The 21,205-nt window shown below is 55.3% G+C and overlaps 1 protein-coding gene across 1 annotated transcript in view; it reads left to right on the top strand.

Moving 5' to 3' along the window:
* The window catches only part of CDH23 (cadherin related 23), a 212,293-nt gene that overhangs the window by 139,396 nt on the left and 51,692 nt on the right, over positions 1 to 21,205 (top strand). The window contains exons 14-26 of the mRNA XM_063337560.1: positions 4,869 to 4,933; positions 5,478 to 5,715; positions 6,394 to 6,499; positions 6,783 to 6,910; positions 10,458 to 10,530; positions 10,812 to 10,928; positions 11,490 to 11,602; positions 13,518 to 13,625; positions 14,892 to 15,081; positions 16,764 to 16,909; positions 17,261 to 17,480; positions 18,424 to 18,576; positions 19,703 to 19,816. Coding sequence (XP_063193630.1) covers positions 4,869 to 4,933; positions 5,478 to 5,715; positions 6,394 to 6,499; positions 6,783 to 6,910; positions 10,458 to 10,530; positions 10,812 to 10,928; positions 11,490 to 11,602; positions 13,518 to 13,625; positions 14,892 to 15,081; positions 16,764 to 16,909; positions 17,261 to 17,480; positions 18,424 to 18,576; positions 19,703 to 19,816 — 1,771 coding nt within the window. The remainder of the gene's footprint in view (positions 1 to 4,868; positions 4,934 to 5,477; positions 5,716 to 6,393; positions 6,500 to 6,782; positions 6,911 to 10,457; positions 10,531 to 10,811; positions 10,929 to 11,489; positions 11,603 to 13,517; positions 13,626 to 14,891; positions 15,082 to 16,763; positions 16,910 to 17,260; positions 17,481 to 18,423; positions 18,577 to 19,702; positions 19,817 to 21,205) is intronic.

The following is a 21,205-nucleotide window of genomic DNA, read 5'->3' as shown; positions in this document are numbered from 1 at the left end:
TGGGTGCAGAGCCCGTGGTCCGGAGCGGCTGGGGAAGGCGGTGGCGGCGGTACCCCAGCATCGCCCCGGTTCCCCGCTCCAGCCTCCCACCTTCCCAGTTAATCATTCTGCTGGGCTCCGGAGTGGCGATGCCGGATGACTCCGCTTGCACCTGATTGCCACCTCCAACCGGGCGGCTGCTCTTTAAAGGCCTGGGAAAGAGCGCAGTCAGGGCAGGCAATGCCGGCAAAAGAGCTGTTTTCCGTCTGGGAAGGGCATAATGACTTTAAGTAGGTTTTCCACTGGTTTTCTTGAGCCCGTTTTTCAGCCCAGCAATTTCTTCTCCTGGAAGCTCTTGGCCCTTCGCATTTCTCTCCTCCAAGTGACAAATCAAATCCCAATCCGGGTGGATACCAGGGGTTGATTGTTATTCCCCTGGACCCTGAAGATTGCCATGGGTTGCATTTAAGGAGGGATACAGGTTTAGGTGACTCCAAAAATCGGTATGATGACAGGGCATGGCTCCCCACCCTGGGTTGTTTGTGCTGTGGTCTGAGTAGCCCATGGCTGCCCAGTAAACCCCAAGAAGTGACCACGTCTGCCTCATTTTCCGAGAAAACCAGAAAAAAGTAGGAATCATAGAATGGCTTAGGTTGGAAGGGACCTTAAAGACCATCTCATTCCACCTCCCCTGCCCTGGGCAGGGACATCTCCCACCAGACCAGGCTGCTCCAAGCCCTTCCAACCTGGCCTTGAACCCCTCCAGGGATGGGGCAGCCACAGCTTCTCTGGGAGCAGATGGGAATCTTCCTTCCAGTTGCTTTCTCCCGTGGCCCAAGCCCCAGGCATTTTGCCGGAGCGGCGGTTCCTTGGTGTCCCCACCGCCCAGCCAGTGTGGCCAGGGGAGGAGCAGGCAGCAGCGGTGAGATGAGACTCAGGCCCAGTCACTTCAGTGCCCAGACAGCTTTTTTGACGTTGGGTAATTGCTTTCCTGCTGCGACTCTTTTAAGCAGAGAGCTTTTGGCCAAAGCAATTTGCTCCCCATCAATTTTTATTTCCCAGTTTCTGCATGTGAGGGAGGGGAGGGAAAACAAAGAGGGCGAAGGAGAGCTGCGACCCGCTCCAGCGACCCCGGAAAGGTAGGAAGGATTTGGCTCCCTCGGTGCTGACAGAGCCATCTTCAGGCAGGCAGGACGTGGCAAACTGTCTCATCCAGACAGCATCCATCCTTCCAACATGCTTTGCTCATCCCTGCAACCAACCTCCAGCTCCTCATCCCTCCCCAGAATGATTTAGGGAAAAGACTGCCATCCCAGGGGCTTGGTTGGGGATCCATGTTGCCCAAAAAGGGTTTTTTCGGCTTTTTAAGCCTTTCCATGCTCCGCCTGCCGCGCTCCCTGAAGCTGCTGTGAGTAGAGTTAATCTCGGGCAGTTTAAGGAGTCGCGGAGTGGGGCTCGGCGGATGATGAATGTCGAAACCATCACCGGCGAAGCTCCGTGGAGCTGTTTAAAACGGAATTCTCCCATGTAAATTTCTGCTCCATCAATCCTGATGACATGTCAAACATTGCTATTGTTTCCCGAACAAATTGGACGACATGCCCTTTCCTGCAGGTTTGCCTGCGAGAGCGGAACCGCTCGCCGGCTCCGCGCTTTTGTCTCCGAGCCCTGCCGGTGGGGAAGGATGGACGCGGTAACCCTCGGTGGGATGAAAGGGAGATGTCCAAAATATCTGTGCTTTGGGGCATGGAGAGGAAGGGAGGGAGGGAGGGCAGGACTGCGGGTATTTATTTGCGTGCGCCTGCGATTCACCCGCCGGGTGCCTGCGCCAAGCTGTGGCTCCGTAAATTAATCCTTTGGGTTTGCCAGGCTTCCTCGTCCTGTCGCTCTCCCGAAGTTTAACTGCGCAAATGTTGGGTTTGGGGGGGGTTTTTGTGGTTTTTTGGTTTTGCTTTTTTTTTTTTTTTTAGAAATGGTCTGCACCGGCGACAGCTCATAAAAGTACAGATGTGGACCTGAGTTTTCATCCTGCCTTTTTGCAGGCTCCAGTGGGCAAATCCCACTTTAATATTCTGGGCAGGAGAGGAGCAGCCGTAAAAAGCCATTTGATTGCTCCTCCAGGTGGAACCCCGGGAAACTTCCAGCCAGATGCCTTCCCTCCCCCGGCTGTGGGGAGGGATGCATGCCTGCCAGGGGGATGAGGGGGCCAGCCACAGGAAAACAGCTGGCACCCCGGCATCGCAAAAGGCCCCCAAAGCCCTCGGCTCGGTGGGATTTGGGATATTCTGCTGCACCGGTTGCGTGCGCTCCTGGGGAGCCCTCAGCAAAGGGGATGCGTGTCGCCTCCCCAGCAGGTTTGAGCATCTGAGCATCTTTTTTCACCCTGAGAGGGAAAACGTTTGGTGATGGAGAAATGCGCGCAGACCCAAAATTAAATATGCTGAGCTCGCATGGGTTTGCTTTTTGCATATTCCCCGTCACGCTCAAGTAACCCGCTCCATTGCCCTGCGCTGTGTCCGTGATGTTCAGTTGACGGGAAAGCCATCGAGCAGGCATCACCCTCCAACTCCCCTGGTGTAAATGAGGGTAATTAATTAGCTGGTGAGGTGGTGTGCGGGGCAGGGTTAGGCTGCCTGGCCTCATGGCTCCTCCTGAGCTGGTGGCTTTGCCTTGATGGCAGTTTTGGCTGGCCCGGCATCGCCGCAGTGTGGGGTCCAGCCCCGCCTCCTGGCTCGGCTCCCCAGGACCCTGTGCCGAGCGGCTCCATGCTAACCTCCTTTTAACCTTCCTCCTTCCCTATATATATATATATTTTTTTTTTTTTCTCCTCGGCGGAAGAAAATTACACTTTCCCAGCATTGTCTGTCACCACAGTAAGTGCTTCCAAGTGCAATTGTATGGGGCCAAATGAAGGGAATTAGTTTTGCCTGTGCTTTGTGGCACTGTCAGGCCCCCCGTAAATCATTATCTCATCACCAGCCGATCCAGGTGCACGGAAAATGCCTTTCCGGGCTCTGCTCTCGCACCAGCCGCATAGGGATTAGTGGGACCTAGGGGTTCACGGGGGTTGTGGGCACAGAAGTAACGGCTGGGAAAAGTCCTGCCTGGGAGGTCAAGGATGCTGAGGTCAGGCAATGCTGAGGATGCTCGAGGATTTTGGGGAGAGAGGCCCCAAGACTCTGATTGGCCAGCCCCGGCTGCAATTTGGGGGTTTGCCACCAAGGTTGGCAGCCACCTGGGCTGCTGGCAAGTGTCAGGATGGGGGACTAATACCAGTATTAATTTGCTGAGGGAAGCTGGGGTGGGCAGATGGTAGATTTACCCCCCCCCTCCTCCCCAGGTGTTCCCGTTTGGCTCTGGCTGGGATGGGGCATCTTCATAGATGTCCTCCCTGGTGTCCTCTAAGGAGCGAGATGCACCCCAGAGAGGGCTTGGACCTCCAGGAGCAAGTGCCACTTGCTCCATGGGCATCTCTCCGGGCAGATTTTGACAGTTTCGTTCCATTTTACTGAACGTAAATGCAACACACGTGAAAAGTAAATCGCATCTTAGCAGTGGAGAGGAAAATCGGGAAAATCAGTAGGTCTGAAAGGCTGGCTCCCACCAGCGCGCCCTTCAGCTGGCGTAAAGCAGCGGGAATTTACCACCTGTGCTGCAGAAGGGTTTACCGGGGGGGAAATGAATTAATTCAGGCTAGTTTTCCTGCCTTTGCCCCTCTGCCACCCCGTGGAGTGGCAGGTAAGTGGCGCAGAGGGGTGAAGCTGTTTGACGTGCTCAAGCTCCTGCTCCGCTGTCAAGGGTAATCAAGGCCATCGATAAATCAGGGAGGTTTCAGGAACGGGTTGTGTTCCATGCCAGTCCTAAAATACAGCCTTTTGCTGGTATCTGGATATAAAATGTGTCTTTGACCCTGCTTTTTCTCAGACCTGTTGATGTCTAAGTAATCCGAGCAGGACTCAATTTAGAAAATATACCAGGGGAGGAAAAGGATATTTTGGGGCTTGTATTCCACTTTCCTCAGCCAAAAAAAAAAAAAATTTCTGCTCCTTTTTCCTGCCACCGCTCATGCATATTTTATCTGTTCATTAGAGAAAAGACTTTAAAACGCACATAAATCTTGCCTGGCTCATCCAGAGCTGACAGGCTGAGTTTCGCACACCTTCCCCAGAAGGTGCTGGTCGCTTAGCCGTGACCAGCCTGCTCCAGCTCCGGCAGCTGGCGGCGGCTGTACGTGCGCCGAGTCCTGCCGCAGCATCCTGAGAGGCGTCCCTGCCTCGGTGGGCTTGGAGCAGATCGCAAAACACCCCCCAGGAACGGCTTCTTATGGAAAGCACGGTCTAAATCCCTTTCTTTGCTTTTCCTGGTCTGTGTTTTAGTCAAGGCGGGGGGTGGGGGGGGGCAGTTTTGAAGCGGGATAGGTTTTTATTTCTCTCCCTGCCGCCCCAAGGCACGCCATCAGCCCTGAATGCAGAGTCAGAGCTGCGGGTGCAGGGTCCTGGCTCTTGGGCTTCACGGGGCCAGGACGGGTGGCCCGCAAGAATTGTCTGCGGAAATGTTTATTTCACGTGCGCTTCCCAGATCGGCTTAATATGTCAGGGAAGATACGTGCACATTGTATTTCCCATGCCAAATTTTTTGGAAGCGATGCTGAGAGATGTGGATGGAGGGCTGTTGCTGAGAGCAGGCTGGGAGTCCAGGACGCTGTGGGTAAACCCAGGCGAGCACAGACAGCCCCAGCCCCGCATCGCTCGGGTGATAAATGGCAGCACACGAGGTCCGTGCTGGGTACACACAGGTAAAGAGGATGCAATGGATTCCCCAGTGCATGTAATGCAATGTTCCCATAAATACCTTCATTTATTAATTAACTTTTTTTTTTTTTTTTCCAGGCAACTGACAATGACGTGGGCACATACGGCAAAGTCAGTTATTTTTTCAGCGATGACCCTGACCGGTAAGTCTGAACCACCGGCGTGACTTTGATTCTTCGAAATCCTCTTCCTACCTCGCTAAGAAGTCACAGGGCAATTAAGGGCATTTGTTATGTACTGCCTGTGAGATACCCAATGAAAACCCCACTACGCTGTCTCCCAAAGCGGTGAGTTACCTTCAGCACATGCCTGATGCTCAGCACGTTTAATTGCTTTGCTGAATCAGGGCCTACAGGTTCCAGTGGTGCTTGGGACCAGTAAATGCATTTGCCAGCAAGTAGCTGGGCCTGGAGCATCGCGTGAGACACGGTCGTGGGGGGGAGTTGGGGGAGGAACATGGGCTGCCCAGCAGAAGGGATCTGGGGGCCTCTGAGCCCATTTCTCTGCACTGAGGGTTTCTACCCCACCATCTGCACTGAGCTCTTGAAGATGTTCTGGGACCAAATATCCCTCAGAAGAAAGCCATGAACTTCACCCACCGTGGTGCTAGCTGTCAGGCTGCTGCCACCCCATCTCTCCATCTCCAGCATCACCAGGGCTTTTCCCCCTCCTTTCCTGTCCCCTCAGTTTCTCGTTGGACAAAGACACGGGTGTAATCCTCCTGACGGCTCGGCTGGACTTTGAGACCACGCAGCGCTACACCCTGACCGTCATCGCCCGGGACGGGGGCGGGGAGGAGACGACGGGGCGCGTCCGGATCAACGTCCTCGACGTCAACGACAACATCCCCACCTTCCAGAAGGAGGCATACCTGGGGGCCCTGCGGGAGAACGAGCCCTCCATCACCCAGGTGGTCCGGCTCCGGGTGAGGGACCAGAGCAGCTCCTTCGCTCGAGAGGGGATGTGCGGTGGGGAAACAGGAGCGGGTTGGGTCCCCGTCCACCCCTGCTGCCATCCCGCCTGCATCCCTCCTAAAAAATCCTTTGTCCTTTACTGCAAAGTGCAACTGGGCACAGCACTGCAGCCACGGGCTGCCTCCCTCCTCCTCCTCCTTTCCCATAAGTCTCATGCCTACATGGCATCCCCAGGGCCTGGGGCTTCTCCCAGGGCACAGATGCTGCCTCCGTGTTGCCTTGCTCTGCTCAGTAAGTCAGGAGGCACCAAGGGGAAGGTGCTCTGCCTGTTGTTGGTGGAGCCATAAGCCTCTGCTGTGGAGGGAAGGCAGGTAGGGAAGGCCGTTTGCTTCTTCAGCACAAGAATAAACCTCGCCGTGATGCAAGAACACAACTTCCCCTCCGTGGGGCCAGGCTGGGTGGGTGTCGCAGGGAGGTGGGAGAGGGGGACCCAGCGAGTCCTTTCTGGGAGGTGGGATGGGAGGAGAGGCTGGTTTACGAACCCCCTCGGGGCGAGCGCATCTTCTTCCATCGCTTTTCCACTCTCCTTGGGCCCATCCCGCACCTCCCGTCCCCTCGGCTCTCTCCCGTTGCGTGTCACCGGCACGGCTCCCGTACCCATTGACTCCCTCTGCCCCTCCCTGCCCTAGGCGTCTGACGAGGACTCCCCTCCAAACAACCAGATCACGTACAGCATCGTGCAGGCGTCCGCCTTCCGTGACTACTTTGACATCACGGTGTCGGAAGGGTACGGAGGTAAGTGCTTGGTCCCGGGACCACGGTGACCTTCCCTGCAGCGCGGACCTTTGTGGCAGGGCTTGAGCCGAGCCGTGTTTCCATGGGTCTGCAGCTCACGCTGGGTTACGCCAGTGCAAGGAGCTCAGTAATGCCCGGCAATGGTGTTTTCGGGGCATTGCCACCTTAAAAAGCCGCTGTTGGCCCTGGGGAGGTGGTGGGGATGGGCCACCCCCCAAGCCCACCCACAGTCCTGCTTGGTGCATGAATGCTCCCCTGACCGTCCCACTTTGCATCCCTTCAGTGATCAGCGTGAACCACCCCCTCGACTACGAGCAGGTGGCCAACGGGGTTATTTACCTGACTGTGATGGCCAAGGATGCCGGCAACCCGCCGCTCAACAGCACCGTCCCCGTCACCATCGAGGTGTTTGTAAGTATGGCGCCCAACGATCCTGTCGTGGTTTCCCTGCAATTGCTCCACAGCAGGGACGTAAATCCGTCAATAACCCAGCAAGACTATCCTGCCCTGTGGATTGCAATTACATGTGTCTCATCTAGAGAATCACAGAATGGTTTAGGTTGGAAGGGACCCTAAAGATCATGAAGTGTCACCCCCCTGCCCTGCGCAGGGACACCTCCCACTAGACCAGGTTGCTCACAGCCCATCCAGCCTGGTCATATGTAAATGTGTGTTATATATGTCTCATGTACATACGTGTCATGCATATTGGTTAAAGAAAGGCTGTGACAGAGGGCAAGTGTCTCTGAGGGGGTGTCACCATGGCCAAGCACAGGTGGGCTGCCCTGACCCCATGCACATCCTCCTTCTCCTTGGCCGCACACGATGCACAGGGAAACAGCTGGAATTAGCGTGGTAGGAGCCCCAGCTAACCACGGGGTGAGGACCGGAGCTGGGCACAGGGTGGAGATCTACCCTCTGCCCTTGCTTTCGGCTGGGGAGGTTCATTGAGCACCCAGTGAGCCATTCTCTCCGCTCGCAGGGAACTTCTGGCTAGGATGCTCTCCTTGCCGGTAGCCAGAGGCGCTTGCTGCAGCTTGGATGCTGAGGAGAGAGCTTTGGCTGCGCATTAGCACTTGTAGTGTCAGAAATTATCGGTCCCGGAATCAATCACAGGCAGTTGCTTGTTTATCTCCCCAGCGCCGGCTGTCCCCCCTGGGCTGCGCACTTCGCCGTGCGTCTCATAGGTGCAAATCCTATGGAGGGGTTGCTGCTGGCAGAGGTAAAGCATCACGGCGTTCCTCGGGAAGATTAGATCGGATTGTCACTTTGAGGCACATTGTGGTTCGAGGACGTCTGGAGGGGGGATATCAGTGATGGAGACAGTTTGCTTGATAAGCCGTCAGTCTCACGGTGATGGGATCTAAGCCCGGCTGGCGGCAGCGTCAGCCTGGGAAGGCGAAGAAGATGAAGTCCACGGTGCCGTAGGATGCGAATGAAGGCCCATCAGCATGTCTCTCCTCCAGCCCCCTCAGCGTGCTCAGGAGAGGGGGAATAAGGCAGTGCTGGGGGGTTTAGTGATGGTTAAATACATCCTTCCCATGCTGTGCCTTAGACAGCATAAACATCTCTTTCTAAAGACCCCACTTCAGTGGGTCATCTCCTCCGGGTTGAGCCTGTACACTGGTGGGGTTTAAGTACCTGTCACTTTTCCCACTTTCAACCGAAGGGATTTTCTCTCGACTGGAAAAAGAAAAAAAAGAAGAAAAAAAAAAAAACAACCAAAAGCCAGAAAATAGGAAGAAAATGAGGAGGAAATATTTCACAACGGCACTTGAGGAACAAGAGCCGTGAAAAGGCAGAACGAGAGCGAGTGTGGAGGGAAGTAATTTTTTTTCATCCTTTGCTTGTTGGTTTTTAATAAAGAAGTCAAACTCGCCTTGTAGATTTCCCATTAGGGGACAATACGCTTTTGTAGAGGGAGCCGCCGAATCAGAACTAATAGCGCGCGCCACGCCAGGATCCGGGGAAATATCACCGCTAATAAGTTTCTGCCTCGCTCCCTGCCGCTGACGCCCCGTTCGGGGCGATGAGCCAGCAACTTGCAGCGTGCCTGTGTCTAGAGACAAGGGGGGTTGTGCGCTCAGCGCAAGTGAGTGTCGGCGGTTCTCGGCATCCCTGAAGATGACATGATGGCTGTGCGAAGCTGAGGGTCGGGGGGGCCGCAGGAAGCTGGGTTTTTGGAATTCGATGAGTGGGGTCCTTTAGAATCACAGAATGTGTTGAGTTGGAAGGGACCCCTAAAGGCCATGCAGTCCAAGCCCCCTGCAGTGAGCAGGGACTTCGACTAGATCAGGTTGCTCAGAGCCTCACCAAGCCTGGCCTTGAATGTCTCCAGGGATGGGGCCTCCACCACCTCTCTGGCCAACCTGGGCCAGTGTTTAGCAGGATGCTCACTCCCATGGGAGTGGAGGAAGCGTGCCGGGTCCCATCTGGCATCACTGTGGGTGCCACAGGAGGCAGGCGGGAAGGTTTGCAGCAGGGAGCTTTGGAGTTGACGTTGCTGAAGTGGGAAATGTCCTTCTCAAGTAGAAAAGCCACGCGTTGTGCCGCAGGCAGGTACATGCTGGCTCCGGCCAGATGGAGAGCCGGCCAGGAGCGAGCCCTTGCCTCCTTGGGAGACGGCTTAGCGGGCCGTGGCGGTGCTGAGCACGGCCTGGTGAACTCGGGACCGCTAACGAAACAGCGCAGCGTCTGCTCTGGCATGCGTCCACCCAGCCTGGACCACAGCAGCGGGTGGCACAGGGATGCGTGTTCCATCTCTCCCATTCCTTTGCCTTTCACCTGCCCGGACCTCCTGGGTCGGATGACCCCAATCCAGCTCTGCGAGGAGGAGGAGGAGGGACACGGGGAGGGCACCCCAGGCAGCAGGCAATTTCCTCATTACCCATGGAGGAGATGCGGTGAACGCTGGGCGATGCAAAGGCTGATTAAAGACCACCTGCTTCTGGCAACGAGAGCAGAGGATGGCAATTTAATTGCTGCACGATGGGCATCGTTGGCACGTGAAATTGCTTCAAATATCAAGTTCGGTGGCAGCAGGGGCAGCTGAGCCCACAGGTCCATCAGCAGTCTCCAGGTAGAAAATGTCTCCAGCACAGCCCCAGGGAAGCGTCAACGTCCATAACGGTGTTTTAATGTTCTGACGGCTCCATCCTTCCCTCCGTAGGCGGCTGTGTTTGGTTCATTTAAGGCAGATTCTTAACATTGTTTAAGCAGCATTTAAAGCCCCCCAAGGGGAGCTTTAAACTGGTCCAAAATCTGTTTTGAGGGATGTTTTGAGCAATTGCTCCTGCCTGGTTTCACCAGGCCGGCCGCGGCGGCTGGCAGAGTCAGGCTTGGAGGGAACGCATTGGTATGCAGACCAGCTTCCCCCCAAAAACGCTGTAGCTGCTCTCTCTGCAATCACCCACAGCATTCCTCCACTTCAACAAAGGCAGCCAACGCTTAGCAGCTCCCCTGGCCAGTCTGGTCTGCCTGGTGGCCTCATGGCCAGGATGACCCGGAGCACTAAGCCACTCGTGTGCCCCTGCGGGAGGGAGGAGCGGGTCTGTACACAACGCTGCTGTGCTTCGTGTGGTGTTTGAGCCTTCCCAGGGCTTGTGGTGGAGGCAGGAGCAGCTCAGAGGATGCTCGGCTGCAAAGGGCAGCGGTTCCTCAGGCCTGTTGCATATGGCCCACGATACTGGGTAAGGACACGGTCAGTATTATCCCCACTGTATGGCTTGGCAAAGTCACTAGCACTCAGCTTACCTTAACCTCAGCTGCCTCCACGGTGAAACCGCGTGCTCAGACCTCTGGTGCCTTACCCCTAAGAGCATCTTCTCCACGCTGATGTCTTGAGCTGGTCACATCTTGAGATGCAGCTGGCCAGGAGCATCCCCGTACCAGACTTCTGCAGCCACTTGACCATCTTGCCTTTTTCCCAACCAGCCTCTCGACCGTCTCTTTGTTTCAGGATGAAAACGACAACCCCCCCACGTTCAGCAAGCCCTCCTACATTATAACCGTCATGGAGGACATCATGGCAGGTATGGAGCACTCCCCTGCTCCTTCTCCAGGCTAGCAGAAGGGCCCTGGGTGGTCTTAGAGCTAGAACGGGGTGGGTGATGGCTTTTTGGGAAGGTAAATCCAGAGTCATGGTGGAGTTTTGTAGCATGGGGTCTGGGGGCATGGCCGCACTGTGCATGCAGGTGAGGGGACCCCTCGGCCAGGTGACCTGCAGGACCAGTGTGGGGTGACAGGGTAGCTGGGCAGAGCCACTCCAGGCTGGGAATGCGTCGCCCCAGCCCTCATTTCTGCCTCCCCCAAGGAGCCACGGTGCTGTTTCTCAATGCCACGGACATGGACCGGTCCAGGGAGTACGGGCAGGAGTCGATCATCTACTCCCTGGAGGGCTCCTCGCATTTTCGGATCAATGCTCGCTCAGGTGAGCCTCTGTACATGCTCTCCCTCTCCTGAATTTCCCCTGGTTTTCTTCCCCATCCTTTTTCCTCTTTCACCCTCTCTCCTTCCCCACCCTTGCCTCCTTTCCCCTGAGCAGCCTGCTTAGGAGACACACAATTTAAGGGGTTCACCAGATTTCAGCATTCACTCGGTCACCGTGAGGGCTTTGGCAGAGGCACCAGTGGAAGCTCGGCTCCCGGTGGGAGTAACAGCTAAGGAAAGGCTTTGACTGCAAGGGTTTACATTTGCTAAGGAGCTGCTGCCCACCTTCCCTTGCTGGCATCATTTTCCGTTCGTCATGGGCAGAAACAAACATAAGGGATCGCAGCCAGCCGTTATGTGGGCTCCCATGGGAAGACACAGCGTGAGGTTTGCAGGAGCCTGCTGGCAAGCTGACCCTTCCAGGGTCCATCTATTTGAAACTGTATCAGAAGAAAGGGCCTGTTTCTGAAGGATCCTGTCTCTTTTTTTCAAGCGTCCCTTTTTTTTTCCGCCCTATTCACCATACAGCTTCTCTAATCCCTCTCATCTCCTGTGGCTGCAGGAGAAATCACAACAACATCTTTGCTGGACCGGGAGGCCAAATCCGAATACATCCTCATTGTCCGGGCGGTGGATGGAGGCGTGGGCCACCATCAGAAGACAGGCATTGCTATGGTGAGTGTGTGAAGGAGCGATTCCCATCTCCTTGAGCCACCAGTGCCCGCCTGGGGCTGGTGTTGGGGAGGGCTGCCCAGGCACCGGTGCTTCGGTTCCCCATAGTAGCAGTGTTTAATTTTAGCTGTGTGAATGGGTAAAGAGCATACGGTGGGGTCTGTCCCCAACCGCTGCTTGCAGCCCTCGCAGAATGACTGTCCAGGCTGTGTAGACCTTCAAATCGGGCTCCCTTTCCTGGCAAGCCATTCACCCAGGAGCCACTTGACCTTCCAGAGCTTTACGTGTCCAGCTCTCTGTGCGAAGGCGGTAATGGGTACCTATTCCATCCGCAGCACGGCTCCCTTTGTTCATGCCTCTTGAGAAAATGCTTAGTTGGAGAGCCTGCAGGCACGCTTAGTTGTTCCTGATGACGACTATTCACATACTGCCTGGATCAAGGATTTCCAACCGGTTTGTGATGCCGGGGCTCCTCAGAAGGTTCTGGTGGAGGTGCAGGCCATTGTACTGCGGATTGAAGCCTTCTGCTTTGCCTTGGCCTTCACAGATGTCAGGGAGGCCTGTTGTTTGCAAAGGGTTTGTAGAAGTCTTTGGAAATAGCAGGAGGTGAAAAGCCAAGGGTCCGTCTCTCACTGCTCATGGCACCATGTTGGTTTGAACATTTCATAACATTTGGATGTTCTTGCTCCTGGGACGCTTGATAGGGTTGCAAGAGAGATGTCCCACGCAACAGAGGATTATGCAGAGAAATATTGTGGTTATTCTGAGGAGATCCCTATAATAATTGTCACTACTGCTGAAGGCCATCAGGATGTCTGTCAACCAGCCAGCAGAATAGAAGCTCCCTATGAAGCTGTTCCCAGAGGAACATGACAGCTATGGCCAGGCAACTGCATGGGCTGGCGGATGCTAGGTTCCCCTTTGGGGCTCCACATCAGATGATGTTCTCCTAATAGCTTTATTGAAAGGCAAAACAAGGTTTTTGCAACACAGGTTGTAATTAGGGAAAAAGAAAAATGCATCACGGTTCCTAAAAAGTTAAAGAATATTAAAACTCAGTGAGAAGCAGGTGGCCAAACTCTAGGTGATGAAGAAGCACTTGGGGTGCTCGGGATAGGGGTGGGTCACCAACTTTCCCCAAGGACCACCCCGGTGCCTTGGCTTGTGCCTGGGACACATCTCCGGAGACCGTGGTGTCCAGATTTGCCTCTTCCACCACAGGGTGGCACCAGCAGCTCAGCCTAGTGTGGTGGCAGGACCTGATTACTTGGCAGCCCCAGGAGAAGCTCCACCGAGACACCCCTGCCCCTCTGCCCCCCTTTCCCCCGTACTGCAGCTCTTCCCTCGGGCACCTTTATAGACTCACAGGCTGGATTGAAGCGGGTGACGTGGGGAGGTGAGAGACTCGCAGACAACAGGATGCATCCCACATGCTCACTCCTGTCACTTAGGTGCCGTTTCTCACGATGAAAATGAAGATAGGTAACACTTCAGGGCACCATCCTCTCCTGTGCTCTCTTGTCTTTGCACCTCCCATCCCCTGTTACTGCACCCTCTCCCCATTTCTCGTTTTTTCCTTTTTATTTTTTTTTTTTTTGCTTTTTACCAGTCACTCAGGTTTTTTTCCTTCCTTTCCTGCCACCCTCTCCCCCACCACAGTGAGCGATTCCCCCCCACCTCCTAGTGAAGTAGCTGCTTGAAAACACACCTTGTGCCCCTGAGGTTGTTTTAGCTGCAAGGTAATAAATACACGTGAGCCAAGCCAAGAGCAGAGACGCCAAGGAGCCTTGGCTGTGAAGGTGGGGAAGGTTGTTCTTCTGAACATGCGTTGGGCACCCGGTGCTGCTGTATATCCAGGGGGACACGCCACCCTGCCCCAGGACCCAATGCTGCCTGATGCTTGCTTGCTCTCTCTCAGGTGAACATCACGCTGCTGGACATCAATGACAACTATCCCACCTGGAAGGATGAGCCATACTTCATCAACCTGGTGGAAATGACCCCCCCCAACTCGGACGTCACCACGGTAGGTGCGAGGGAAGGCGGCTGTCACGCTAAAAGCCTCTTCCTTTCACCCGGCAAGGTTCTCACCTGCTTGGCTGGAGCAGGGAGTCACCTCCAAACCAGTGTCACCCCAAAACCGATGTCACCTCCGAAACACTGTCACCTCCAGCCAAGCACCATCTTGCAGAATTCCATTTAAAAGGATACTCTGAGCCTCCTCGCTGCCGCCAGTCCCATGTGTTTCTCCTCCCTGCTGGAATTATTTCCTTTTTCTCCCTAAATGGTGTGGGTTTTAGCCAAATTCTCCTTTTCTTAGCCTCGCCTGCAACCTCCTTCAAGGACCTCTCTGAAAGACATTGATTTACGGCCTTTCAAGTCCCTCTGGTGAAATAAAAGAGAAGGAGAGAGGGAGGCTTATACTCCATCACGCTGGGAGAAAAATGACGGGCACAGGACGGAAAATAAATGAGGGAAAAGCAAAGAGAATCCACAAAATCATATATGGGGGAAAGCTACGAAGGAAAAAGAGTTGAGGGGAGGGGGGAAAAGAAAGGTCTGGCAGTGCAGCCCGAGCCGGAGCACGGCAGTTTTCCCTCTTCCATAGGGCACCAGCCTCGCTGCTCAGCGCCGGCTTGAAGTCTTCTTGCCTTTGACATCCCAATTAGTTGCTGGGAAAATAATTATTCTGTCACAGATATGATGTAAATTCAGCAGCGGGACAGGCAGCAGCAGCCGGGGAAGTTACAAACGTATTGAAGCTGGTTGTTTTTTTTTTTTTTTTAAATGTAAACGTCCCCTGTAATTAAAAAATGTCACAGGGAGAACAATAAAGCACAAAATGTCTGATGGGGAGGAGAACCCCACCAGCGAATTATTTCCAGCATTTCCAGTGTGGCAGCACAAGTTCCTCAGCACGCCTTTTTGTCCCGTTTATTTTATTTTTCGGAAGGGCGCATGTTTTCTAGCCAGCTTTATTTAAAAGGAGAAAACCCCGTTTGATTGCTGCGTGCTCGTCTCTCTCTTGTCATGCCATTACCTCCCGGGCTCGCAGGCCAATATCGGTGAGATTTAACACCGCAGTAAGGGTCTCAAGGGTAGAAAATCCCTGCAAGTATCGTGAAATATACAGCTGTGTGGAGGAAGGAGAACTTCTTGCTGCTGCTGGTATGGAGAAGCCTGTCATGGGAGCTCAGCCTCGTTATTAGACACCGGTGAATCTACATGGGTATGCACCACGGGAGTTAATCCCCATCACTCTGCTTGAATTTTTGCTGTTTCTCTGTGGTAGGTGGTGGCCGTTGACCCGGACCTGGGGGAGAACGGGACAGTGGTGTACAGCATCCGACCCCCCAACAAGTTCTACAGCCTCAACAGCACCACTGGCAAGATCCGCACCACCGGCGTGCTGCTGGACCGGGAGAACCCCAACGCCCAGGAGGCCCAGCTCATGCGGAGGATCGTGGTGTCGGTCACTGACTGTAAGCCCCACTTCCGTCCCGCTCCTCCTCTTTTTTTCTTGCTGGAGCACACTGGAAATCACTGGTTGTGCAGGCACCGCCCTCCTCTCCCACCTCTTCCCCTCCCTGATGGCTTTCAAGTGTCGAGCTGAACTTTTCTCAGCCTGATTTTTCCTTCACCATGGAAGAGAGGACTTTACTATTTTTGGAGTTGTTCAGCCTGGAGAAGAGGAGGCTCCGGGGAGACCTTATAGTGGCCTTCCAGTCCCTGAAGTGGGCCTACAGGAAAGCTGGGGAGGGGCTGTTGGCAAGGGCATGTAGCGATAGGACAAGGGGCAATGGTTTCAAACTAAAGCAGGGCAGGTTTAGATAAGACATTAGGAAGAAGTTCTTTACAATGAGGGTGGTGAGACACTGGAACATGTTGCCCAGAGAGGTGGTGGAGGCCCCTTCCCTGGAGACATTCAAGGCCAGGCTGGATGAGGCTCTGAGCAACCTGATCTAGTTGAAGATGTCCCTGCTCACTGCAGGGGGGTCGGACTGGGAGGGCTTTAGAGGTCCCTTCCAACCCAACACATTCTGTGATTCTGTTCTATGTAGTGATAGGACGAGGGGTAATGCCTTCAAACTGGAAGAGGGGAGACTCAGATGAGATCTGAGGCAGAAATTTTTTGCTGTGAGGGTGGTGAGCCCCTGGCCCAGGTTGCCCAGAGAAGCTGTGGCTGCCCCATCCCTGGAGGTGTTCAAGGCCAGGTTGGTCGGGGCTTGGAGCAGCCTGGTCTGGTGGGAGGTGTCCCTGCCCAGGGCAGGGGGTGGCACTGGGTGGGCTTTAAGGTCCCTTCCAACCCAAACCATTCTATGATTTTATTAAGTTTCTTTTTTTCCTGTTTTGAGTGTAAGTTCCAAAAGATGTTTTTGAGGTTAAAATCATGAGAAGAGGTCAAAACAAACCATAAACCCTTGAAAAGCAAGCACAGTAGTTTCGGAAGCAGCCCTGACAATGAGCCTGGGAGGCAGAAACTCCCCCTCTTTGCAGAAGACACCGTTCTTTGCAGGGCAGCTCCGTCTGCTCATAGCGTGCTGCCGAGAAGATGCACAAGTTGAGGCAGCTGGGGGGGACTGTCTCTGTGCTGCTCTGCCAGGTCTGCTGGTCCCTGCGGAGCTGAGCCTGGCGTGGAGGCTGGCTCCACCAGTATCCGGGGAAGTCAGTTGAGCAGGTGGGGGAAAAAAAGAGCTGAACAAAGTGTGAAATGTCTTTTGCTCCAGAAATAGTATATCTTAGGGAAAAAAATAGAGATAGAGGGAGATGAAGGTATTTCCCCACTATCCATCTGGTTTCCAAGAGCCAGCAGGCACGTATAACCTCAGCTCTGCCCTTTTCAATATTTGCATTGCCTCTGCACAGTGCTAAGGCCATCATCTCATCCATACCTGCCGGGGATAAGGACAGATCGGTGTTGCTATTGTGTTTTAGCTGCACGCAGGGGTAGCTGTGGGTCTGTCTTCTGTGCCTCCTGTTTGGGGGACTGTGCCATTAGTCCGATGGGCTGCAACGCAAGCGGCAACACGGACAGGTTAATGCCTTGATGGGGCAGCCCCATCCTGCACGACTGTCTGCATAAGGAGTGAGGACATCTTTTGGGGGAAAGGGTTGGAAACGGCTGGGGGCATTAACCTTGAAACCCCATTCCTGGCCTCCGCAGGCGGGAGGCCGCCCCTGCGAGCTACCAGCAGCGCCACGGTTTTCGTCAACCTGCTGGACCTGAACGACAACGACCCCACTTTCCAAAATCTGCCCTTCACCGCCGAGATCGCCGAGGGCCTTCCCGCGGGCTCCTCCGTCTTCCAGGTGAGCGTGCCCCATATCTGCTGTGCCTGAGACCTGCTGCTGTCGCAGACATCGCTTCTGCAAAGCAGGCTATCGATACATCCCCTCCTTCCCCTCCATCCCCTCCTTCCGCTCCATCCTATCCTTCCTCTCCATATCCTCCATCCCCTACCAATGCAACTGGGGGGATGCAGAAGGGGTTGTGGCATCCCACCCCATGTTCTCGCTCCCAGCATGGGGGGGATGCCTTGAGGTGCCTTTTGTTTCCTCTGGGGACAAAGAAATGCTGAGGGTTTATGCACTGTGATTTTCATCATCAGGAGCTGGTCGGGCTCCCCCACGCTCACCCCTTCCCTCTGCTCTCCCCACCAGGTTGTGGCCATCGACCTGGACGAGGGTCCAAATGGGCAGGTGACGTACCGCATGCAGGTGGGGATGCCCCGCATGGATTTCCTCATCAACAGCACCAGCGGGCTCGTCACCTCCACCGCCGTGCTGGACAGGGAGAGGATCGCTGAGTACTACCTGCGGGTGGTGGCCAGCGATGCCGGTGTGCCCTCCAAGAGCTCCACTAGCACCTTGACTGTCAAAGGTGGGTGCGCTGAGACCCCTTCCGAGCCCTGCCCAGCCACAGAGCCCCCTCTGGTCCCAAAGAGACGGGTGACAAGCACACCTCGCAGGAGATGTGGTTTGTATAGGAGACAGGCTGAGGAGTCAGATGGACATATGATCCGACCCGTTTTATCTGTTCTTCCATAGGACAGCAGACAGGGAGGGCCACCCGTCACACTGCTGTCCCTGCAGGCTTCATGTCTTGCCCGATGTGGTGTCAGCACAGTGCAGAGACAGGGAAAATATGGTGCTTCTGGCAGGGCCCCAAAATTCTGTATTGTTTTTTCCTCCATTCCCCCATCCCCGGTGTTTCTTGTTCTTTTGTCCTGCCTTTTGCTTCAGCATGTGATTCGCATCAGCTGCGTGTCTGGGCAGCCCACGTAATCCCAGTTTCCTGGGATCCTTATTGTGTGGCCTGCCTTTAATTTAATGCACTTCTGTTTACCGGCTTCACACGAGCCTAGTGCTGAGGATAACCATCATCTGGAAATAAACTGACCCTGGATTCTCCCCAGGCCTGGGTTTGGAAAAAGAAGTTTCTGGTCCTGTAACTCCAGAGCCCTCTGCCACACAGCGGGAAATGCTGAGTTTATATTTAAGCCCCGGATTTTCCTCTGAATGGGGATGGAAATGAGTTTGATGCAAACACTAACTTTAATTACAGTTGTGTAGGGTTTCTCTGGACGTGAGGGGGGTGTTCTTGTGTGTGTCAAAGGCAACCAAATTCAGCCTGCATCCGTGGGTCCAGTCCTTACGGCCGGTCTGGAGGTGCCCCCACCATGCAGGCGGCCGGGAGCCGCAGGCACAGCATTCCCTGGGATGCTCAGAGCAGCAGGCAGGTGGTTTTGGGAGCCCAGAACCCGTCAGCTTGGCATCTGCAAGAATCTGGGGGGGGGTCACTCAGCTCTGCTCCCCCTTTTCAGTTCTGGACGTGAACGACGAGAGCCCCACCTTCTTCCCAGCCATATACAATGTGTCACTGCCTGAAAATGTGGCCCGGGATTTCAAAGTGGTCCGGCTCAACTGCACGGATGCTGACGTTGGGCTGAACGCTGAGCTCAGCTACTTCATCACGGGTAAGAACCCCCTTGCAAAACACTGTGGAGGGGACCTTTGGTCATGGAAAGGAGCCGGGCTGCCCCACACCGTGGCCAGGGTGTTCTGTGCATCAGCCTCTTCCAGCCCCTCCAAACCTTGGCTGGTATCGCCCTCTGCTGAACAGCCCCGCTCGGCTCCCTGCCTTTGCCAACCACTCCGACACCATTCCTGGTCCTGCTCGGGGTGAGCCCTTGTCCCTCTCGGGGTGAGCCCTTGTCCTCCTCAGGATGAGCCCTTGTCCCTCTCCGGGTGAGCCCTTGTCCTGCTCGGGGTGAGCTCTTGTCCTTCTTGGGGTGAGCCCTTGTACTCCTCGGGGTGAACCCTTGTCCTCCTCGGGGTGAACGCTTGCTCCCGAGCATCCCCTGCCCTCCCACACCAGCAGGGTGCAGCCAGGAAAACCATGAGAACGGGCTTAACGCCGCTGGGACAGCGTTGTTGTCGGGACATGGGACAGCATTTAGGGCTGGAAGCCTCTCTGGGGCTTTAGGGCACCTCGTAGCCAGGCGTGCAGGGGGTGTTGGGTGGGCAGGGAGCGATGCCCCCCCCCGGGCAGAGCCTGGCTGGCACCGCAGCTGCAGCACCTGCGGCGGGGAAGCCCCTGGCCATGCTTTGACTTGCAAACTGCACATGCGGCACTGAGCCCTCAGGAAGAGGGCAAAAATAGAAGTGCCACCAGAGAGTCACTTTTTCTCATAACAGCAGCCTCACCTATCATCTCGTGGCCCCTCCGGCCTCCCCCCGGCAAGAGAAAAAGTGTGTGTTGTCCCACGGGTACCACAGGCCACGTGCAAAGTGACCCCAGTTTCCTTCCAAGGCACTGGGGAAATGATCTGGCTCTTACATGATTCAGCTTTTCCTGCAACCGCCGCTCCTCGCCTGCGCTCAGAGGCAGGCACGGCGGTTGGTGTGGCGGGGAGAAGGCGTTCTGCCCCGCTTCTGCCCCAGAGAAGCATTGCCTAGGGCGAGATGCGAGCTTATCCCGCACTTGCCTGCTCGAAACGCGGTAAAATGCATCCCTTCAGGAGAGCCCGTGCCCAGCATCCCCCACAGCACGGGCTCTCGCTCCCTGCATCCCAACAACCTGCTCCGTGTCCTTTGCTGCAGGTGGGAACCAGGATGGCAAATTCAGCGTCGGCTTCAGGGATGGGGTGGTCAGGACGGTGGTGAGTCTGGACAGGGAGACAGTGGCGTCGTACACACTGATCCTGGAGGCCATCGGTAAGGATTTCCCACTGTTCCCATGGGACCGCTGCCAAGCAGCCGCACGGGATGGCTGTGCACGTGCCGAGCTGCCACAGCCTGTGTTTGGTGTCAGCATTTCACAGCCCACATGCATTAATACGTCTCCCGGTTCCACCATGACTTTTACAGACGGTAAACTCACCCCTCCGGCTTGCCCAGCCCCGGGGCTTTCCCTTTCCACCCAGGAAGGCAAGACCCCCATTCCCGAGAGGCTCCGTGCTGCCCGGGGCAGACCCCCACCCAGAAATGCCAGCGCCACAGCATCGTTCCCCTGATGACGTGCCAGCCCTTGGCGCAGTGGCCGCCGATTAATCCAGAGCCACCTGGCACAGGCAGAGGGCCTGCATGCCAAAGGCATCTTGGCCGTCATCCCCGGAGCTTTATAATGATGTGCCTGTTTACAGAAGACTCAGGCGTCCCTTTTGAAAGGAGAAATAAGTGGCCTGGTCAGAAATCCCAGTGGCACAGCATTGCAGGTGCCATAGGGTCTGCAGCGGGGATGCTGCACCAGCTGGGCATGCGGGACTGGATTCCAAGTCTGTGGAAAGGGACCCGGGAGTCCTGGTGGACAGCAGGATGACCATGAGCCAGCAATGGGCCCTTGTGGCCAAGAAGGCCAATGGCATCCTGGGGCGCATCAAGAAGAGTGTGGCCAGCAGGGCGAGGGAGGTCATCCTCCCCCTCTACTCTGCCCTGGGGAGTGCTGTGTCCAGTTCTGGGCTCCCCGGTTCAAGAAGGACAGGGAGCTGCTGGAGAGGTGCAGCAAAGGGCTACCAAGATGAGTAGGGGACTGGAATACCTCTCTTATGAAGAAAGGCTGAGGGATTTTGGGTCTCTTCAGTCTGGAAAAAAGACAACTGAGGGGGGATCTTATCAACACTTATAAATACTTAAAGGGTGGGTGTCAGGAGGATGGGGCCAGGCTCTTTCCAGTGGTGCCCGGCGACAGGACAAGAGGTAATGGGCACAAACTTGAGCATAGGAAGTTCCACCTAAACATGAGGAGGAACTTCTTTCCTGTGAGGGTGGCAGACCCCTGGCACAGGCTGCCCAGAGAGGTGGTGGAGTCTCCGTGTCTGGAGACATTCCAAACCTGCCTGGACACGTTCCTGTGCAACCTGGTCTAAGGTGACCCTGCTCTGGCAGGGGGTTGGACTGGATGATCTCCAGAGGTCCCTTCCAACCCTGATCATTCTGTGATTCTGTGATCCTTCATGGCTGCCATGTCCTTATCTACTGAACATCACCCAGCCCTGGTGCTCTTTGGCTGGGAGCTGAGCTGAGCCTACAGAAAACTCATCAGACCCTTGCCCATCTCCATCTCCCAGATCCCTGACCTCCAGCAGTCCCTTCCAGCATACATCA

This window comes from Chroicocephalus ridibundus, chromosome 6 (genome assembly GCF_963924245.1).
Source record: "Chroicocephalus ridibundus chromosome 6, bChrRid1.1, whole genome shotgun sequence".
Lineage (NCBI taxonomy): Eukaryota > Metazoa > Chordata > Aves > Charadriiformes > Laridae > Chroicocephalus > Chroicocephalus ridibundus.
This window is presented reverse-complemented; position numbering and strand designations above follow the sequence as displayed.